General features: G+C 35.4%; 1 protein-coding gene across 1 annotated transcript; it reads right to left on the bottom strand.

Annotated features, from left to right (window-relative positions):
- Positions 1-478: 478 nt before the first annotated feature.
- On the bottom strand, positions 479-2,359 carry LOC125664922 (uncharacterized). The gene is made up of 3 exons (XM_048897718.2): positions 2,164-2,359; positions 987-1,195; positions 479-897 (listed from the first exon to the last, which is right to left on the bottom strand). The coding sequence occupies exons 1-3, from the start codon at positions 2,253-2,255 to the stop codon at positions 785-787; spliced, it is 414 nt and encodes a 137-aa protein (XP_048753675.1). The 5' UTR covers positions 2,256-2,359; the 3' UTR covers positions 479-784.
- Between the last annotated feature and the right edge of the window lie 4,535 nt (positions 2,360-6,894).

Raw genomic sequence — 6,894 nt, forward strand, 5'->3', positions numbered from 1 at the left:
GAAGGATGAATTCTTCTCATGCGTATTGGACGAGTTGGGATATTACATTCTGCATTCATTAACTATAGAATGTATACATTCTTTTGACATGCAGGAACGTGTGTAATGGTTCTTAATTTCGTGTCAAAGGCATTTCAAGATCACCCTCTTTTCATGATAAAGGATCTTGGCAATCTTTTAAAGCTTTGTATTGTTCAACTGGAGACACAAGTCAGTGATTTCAATGTTTTCGAATGAGGGAGTGAAGTGATGTTTTACTACGCCGCTGATTCACTGAAAATATAGTCCCCTACAATTCAAATTCCCCAGACCTTAAAATATAGTCCCCTACAATTCAAGTTCCCCAGACCTTATTTCAGCGTTCAATATAAGAAAGAGTAATGCGTCACCATGGCTCTGTCCCACGCACTTCAGAACTGAAGAAAATACACGAACATATGGCGCATATCAAATATGTGTTAATGATGACAGCAATCCATTTTTGAGTGCTTCTTTAATTTCTTAATTTTCTACCAATGACGTATCTTTGATATACTAGAATAATACACTGTAATTGGCATGCATGCAGTAACAATATGAATTCAATTCACACGGATTTAAGAAAGCTATAAGGAAAATCGTGAAAAGTTGCAAATTTACCAAGTGTCGTATCGGAATGTTTCTATAAATAACATAATACATATATCAGATGCTCTTCATCACATCAAATGTTGTAAGTAATTAAAGAGGGATAAATTGGGCATCTCTCATGATTAGTTCTTTTGAGGGATTCCATTAGAAATCTTTATTTCCAGATTTGAATAAAATAGTCAATAGCACTCATGTAGACCATATCTTTCGGAGCGTGGATCTCCATGGTAACGTTGCCGAGATGAGAATCCAGACATGGCCAGCTTCCTATAATATGAGATAAAGTGTATTGAGAATCAATTGTCGTTTCTGACGAATGTTTTAAACTGTCCGTGTGTTCTTGACTTTCTACATACCTTGTGGAAACGTTTGTGTTTCTCGTGTAGTATCGACAAGTGTGAAGTTGTGACCGCCTAAATTTGGGCGCAAACATACTGAAAAATTATTAGGGGTTTCTCGCACAAGGTATACAATGACATATTCCTTGGGATAGTTCCAGATTATGGTTCCATTGATGCAACCTACTGGAACCTGGTATTCTCGATGTTCTCCATCAGGGATGAATCTACAAGGCAACCAAAAATATTTTTCTTAATTTCTCAAAACATACATGAATTCATGTTATCTTATTATTTTCATTTTGGCAGTTGGAACTTTATTCAGCTTCCCTAAGCCACCATACACTGCAGGCATGAATATATAGTCAACATAATGTATGAGAAGTCTTCCACATCCTCATTTTAGTTGAAATACAGTGTAATGTTTGTTTGTACCAGAAAATTAATCCTATTTTCAAAAGCTAAATTTTAAAACAAAGAGAGCATATTTCAAATTATGAGCGTTATACAAACAGATATGTTCGTTTTAGAAAGTGATAAGAAATTATATATACGAGATTGATCACTGTTCGTTAACTTCACCTCTTTCATATTTACATCAATTTGTAAAGGGGCATCGCAAGCTAGTAGGCACCTTATGGACGAGTTCATTGCTGATTAGAGGGGTTGAAGATTAAAACTTAGTCTGTAACACGCCTGAGTAAATCAATGTTAACTGCGCAAATTCAAATTTAAACAACAGCGGAATTACTTTGAAATATGCAGTAATTAATTTTTTTTTCTTTGATTTATTTTACATTCGCACCAATCTCAGATTAAAGTCTTCAAAATGTTAACATCTACATGTGCAAATGGGTGGTGTTCTTCAGCCAAACTGATGTGTCCTTGGTGTCTTTTGGGAAAAAAACTAATGTTCATCGGGTGTGCTAACCTAATGAATATTCATGTATAAACTAGATTCTAATTCTAAAATGATACCAATTACTTCATCATTAGTGAATGCATGAACTGTAAAACCTATAAAGTATCTTCATTTGAAATCCAATCAGTGTAAAGTGCATGATTGTAGGTTTTGTAGTGTGAAATTTAGCTAATTAATAATCCATGTTAACAGATTGAGATTACCAAGGTAAAATGTAGAACGTACACAGCCTTGATCTACACTGACGATCATATGAAATATCTAAGTACATACCCACGTGGAAAAATAGTGCATTCATCGTCCCATAAGACTGAAAACAATGTAGGAAGAGAAAGAATAAGTAATCCAAAACCGACGAAAATCATGGCTCTGATAAAACTCCTGTCAAACTTGGTTGGGAATTGTTGTCTGTGCAAATGAATATATTTTGCCTAATTATTTAGTAGAAACCGACCAAAAATAAATCATTATACCTTCAAGCAAAACAAAATTTTCTACGTCTACCTTAATACTAATGAAGTGTCAGTTTTAATTACAGAATGCGAATGAGTCTTTGCCAAAACGGCGTAAAACCGAAATCAATCAATCAATATTTTATTTTAACCACGGTGGTGGTGATGATGGTGGTGATGATGATGATGATGGTGGTGGTGGTGGTGGTGAGGGTTATGATGATGGTGATGATGATGTTGATGATGATGGTGGTGGTAGTGGTGATGATGATGATGGTGGTAGTGGTGTTGATGATGATGGTGGTAGTGGTGATGATGGTGGTAGTGGTGATGATGATGATGGTGGTGGTGGTGATGATGGTGGTGGTGGTGATGGTGGTGGTGGTAATGATGATGGTGGTAGTGGTGATGATGATGATGGTGGTAGTGGTGATGATGATGATGGTGGTAGTGGTGATGATGATGATGGTGGTAGTGGTGATGATGATGATGGTGGTAGTGGTGATGATGATGATGGTGGTGGTGGTGATGATGGTGGTGGTGGTAGTGGTGATGGTGGTGGTAGTGGTGATGATGGTGGTGGTGGTAGTGGTGATGATGGTGGTGGTGGTAGTGGTAATGATGATGGTGGTGGTGATGATGATGGTGGTGGTGATGATGATGATGATGATGATGATGATGATGATGATGATGATGATGATGATGGAACGTTTTCAACTTGATGCTTAACGCGCTGTTCAGAAAATACCGGTAAATGAAATCCTCTTGGTGGCTGGAATGGAAATAAGTATTCTAAATTTTGGTAAAGAATAATAAATAATGAATTGTGCAATAGCAGAGTAAAGCTTTCATTTCAGTAAAAGTAATAAACATGTATATCTATTAAGAAAATATAAAAGCCTAGGAATAAAACAGTTCCTCTAGGTACCGTAGTATTGTACACAGGCAATAACACAGGATATAATACATATCGCTTGGGTTATTTACTATGAAAGAATATGAGGTACACAAGTTCACCGATGAAAAAATGATAAAATTAAATGATATAAAATTTTACTCAATATTCTAATGTGTTCATACATATACATAGTCGATCTACATTACTGCCAAAGTTTGTCTCGAAATTTCGTGTACTTCCCAAGATATGTAGAAACGAATTTAGAACTTTTACTCGATCTGGGCCCTTGCTCTGTACCTCTAAACAGAATAATAAACTGAAATCCATAATACCTCCAAATGACTGAAAATTGTAAAACTTTCTGCACTTTCACTTATCATGGCCATGTTGACCGGTTCCTTTACTTACCCAAAATGGATAAAAGGACGCAGAACGATTTAGAGATTTTGATATTAATTTTGATTAATAATGATTCAATATAGTACATAAATTATGCTAATATCTGGTCTTTATAAAGATACACAACTCTTATTATGTCTATTTTTATCCAAACCATATGAACACCGGAGTTGGACGATTTATAATAATGCACAAACATTCTATTTAGTGGTACCATGCCAGGGCCCAGGTACAATTCCAATATTAATTAATTCATTGCTACATATCTTGGAACGTATACGGAATTTTGTGATGAACTTGGGTACCAAAGTAGATTGATTATATATGAATATATTAGAATACAGAACAGAATTTCATACCATTTGAATTATTGTATTTTCATTGGCGAACTTGGATACCCTGTGTTCTATGTTCTATGCCTTTACTCTTTTAGTCTTTAACAGTAAATTCGAACCCAAGCGATATAATTGCCCGTAGTATGGTACAATTACATTTGCGATAAATCAACAAGGATATAGTTGCCTACATCTAGGCATCTACACCTGGTATTTTCCTGTAGTTTAATGTCTCGTATCACTATAGAACTTTGGATTATCCCTAGAGTTATTAGCAGTTTTGGTAATCACAACTGTATCGCAGTGTTCTGTGTGGATGTTAACGCTTTCTTGGTGATGGAGAATCGTGGTTCAAAACAGAATCTGTGTACATGTTTCTGTTGACACAATAAAGTGTGATCCATGTTTTATGCAAGTTGTCTTTCTTCCCACGATAACTACATGTAAATTGAATGCACTGTGTACATTGTATATTTATCCATAGTTTCTCTTCAAATTCGTCAGTTTTATCAAACTTATGCAGAACATGAAAGTTCTAGTTTTATAATTTGAAGTATCATATTTGCACGTAGATACATATTATGGAGTTAGTTGATACACGTGGTGTTGTTTTTTTTTTAATTTCGTACGCTGATCACCAGGTTATTTCAAAATTTTATCATGATTTAAAATTAAAGCTATTTAAAAGTTATGAATAAAACATTTTTCATCTTAATAATGGTTTATACATTAGTATAACCCCCTCTGCTTTTTTTATTTTTAAATTTTTGATGTTTTTCAGTCCTTCGCGTATACGGCACAGGAGCAAAACTAAGAGGGCGAAAAAAAATCATACTCTGCATAGAAATATATATATTTATCGTTTTTATTATTTTATGGAAACTAATAAGAAATAGATTTTCCCCATGTGATAAGAGAAATAAAATGACTAAAATTGTAAAATAGTGTATTACACGCATGGTTCTAACAAGCACACAGCGAAATGTGGGCGTGAGCATATCTATCTCTGTGCAAAATCTAAGACAGTGCTAATCTAGAATTCATTTCCTAGCGTGTACTCCTACTTCTGTACTCAAGTGTAAATAATGTTTTTCCAATTAATTTTATTTTTGATAGGGGGTCGTCATTTCTATCAAAAATCATATATTTTATCAAACCTGAGATCAAGCATATTAAGATAAACAACAATGGTTGAAATTTTCACAAAACTATCCAAGCACATGTGTATCTACATTTAGTAGTCTGTAGTTAATGGTGTGAAATTCATTCAGAATGATCTAGAATAGGTGAAATGAAGAAGAAAAAACATGAGTAATATTGACGTCTATCCTAGGACACAGGGAAGGACACCTCTGTACATGATAGACGTTACTGACACTCCGAGGCGATACGACGTTACATCCACATAAGAATATTTCATTCATGTTTTGATTTTTATACACATTCACATTTCCAGTGTTTTATATCTCTGAAAATTGCAATGATAGCCATTTCCTCATGAACACGATGCAACTGTTAACAATGTGTGTAAGGAGAAGGCTAACATAGGGTTATACTGCTGCCCAATCCCATCCGGGATAGAAAAAAATAATAATATTTACACGAAAAACAAAGCACGTATAAATACAAATAATTATGTATGTACGTCTATTTTAACGACAGGGAATCCCGACAGACATGGAAATAGAATGTAAACATCATATATAAACTTCAATTTTGAAAATACATGAAGGTGTGAACTGTTTCATGGCGGCATACTTTTCATGAAGTCCTCGTGAAGCATGCCGGCGTGAAGCGTCGCAAGATCATCCTTCATGTATTTTTCAAATGAAATTGACCATGTTTTTCTCTGTCTGTCTGTTTGGGTGATTGATTGTATCTTGCTTAACGTCTCGCTCGAGAATTTTTCACTCATATGGAGACGTCACCAATACCGTTGAAGGGCTTCAAATTTAGACCTATGCTCGGTGCTTACGGCCATTGAGCAGTGAGGGTCATCCGTTTTTAAGCTCATCTCCAAGGACCCGTGACATTCACACCTGATGTTGAGCGTTTGGCGATGGAACTGTCATTACCTGTTTTAACGACTTAGGTCTGTCGCGGCCGGGATTCGAACCCGGGCCTTCCGCATGCGGGGCGAACGCTCTAACTTCTCAGCCCCGCGCCATAACTCTTTCATGTATGTTTGCATTTCCAACATGTTTGACCTGGTGACCTTCACCTCGGAGTTCGACATAATTTTGAAAATGTTTATCCTTGGTCACAACGTTTTAATGGTTAGTAAGAGGGCTTTCATATTTCGCACGAGTATTTCTTTTAATAAAACCTTTCTTTAGGTAGCAATTCTTTACCTCCTTAACCTTGGAGTTTGACCTACTTTTGAAAAACTTTAACTTCGATTAAAACTTTTGAATGGTTATTGATGCGGCTTTCACGTAATGACCTTTCTTTTGGTACAAAGTTTTGACTTCTTGACCTTGGAGTTTGACCTACTTTTAAAAAAAATTAACCTAGCCCATAACTTTGGAAGGTTTATTGACATTACTGATAGAGCTTTTATTATATACCATAATTACTATGCTGCAGTATGGGGGCATCAGTGTCTTGTGGTTGTTTTTAAGGAATCAGAAATCTAAACATTTCTTGCACCTGGAATTGTTTTTCATGGTTACTTTCATTCTACTCATAATGTCAACAACAAAAATAAACTCCGTCATTTTCTGTCTTTTCATATACCATCAGTGCATATTTTCATTATGTCATGTATACAGATGACAGCAAAGGCAGCGGACAGTGCACACTCTGTTTTCTAAGCAGTCTGTTTTCCAAGTGTCAAAATTGTAATTGAACTTTTTGTCAAATCATACCGTCTTACGCACAGAATTGACGTATATAAACGACTTTTTTGTTTTGAAGTATT

The sequence above is a fragment of the Ostrea edulis genome, chromosome 1 (assembly GCF_947568905.1).
Source record: "Ostrea edulis chromosome 1, xbOstEdul1.1, whole genome shotgun sequence".
In the NCBI taxonomy this organism is placed as follows: domain Eukaryota; kingdom Metazoa; phylum Mollusca; class Bivalvia; order Ostreida; family Ostreidae; genus Ostrea; species Ostrea edulis.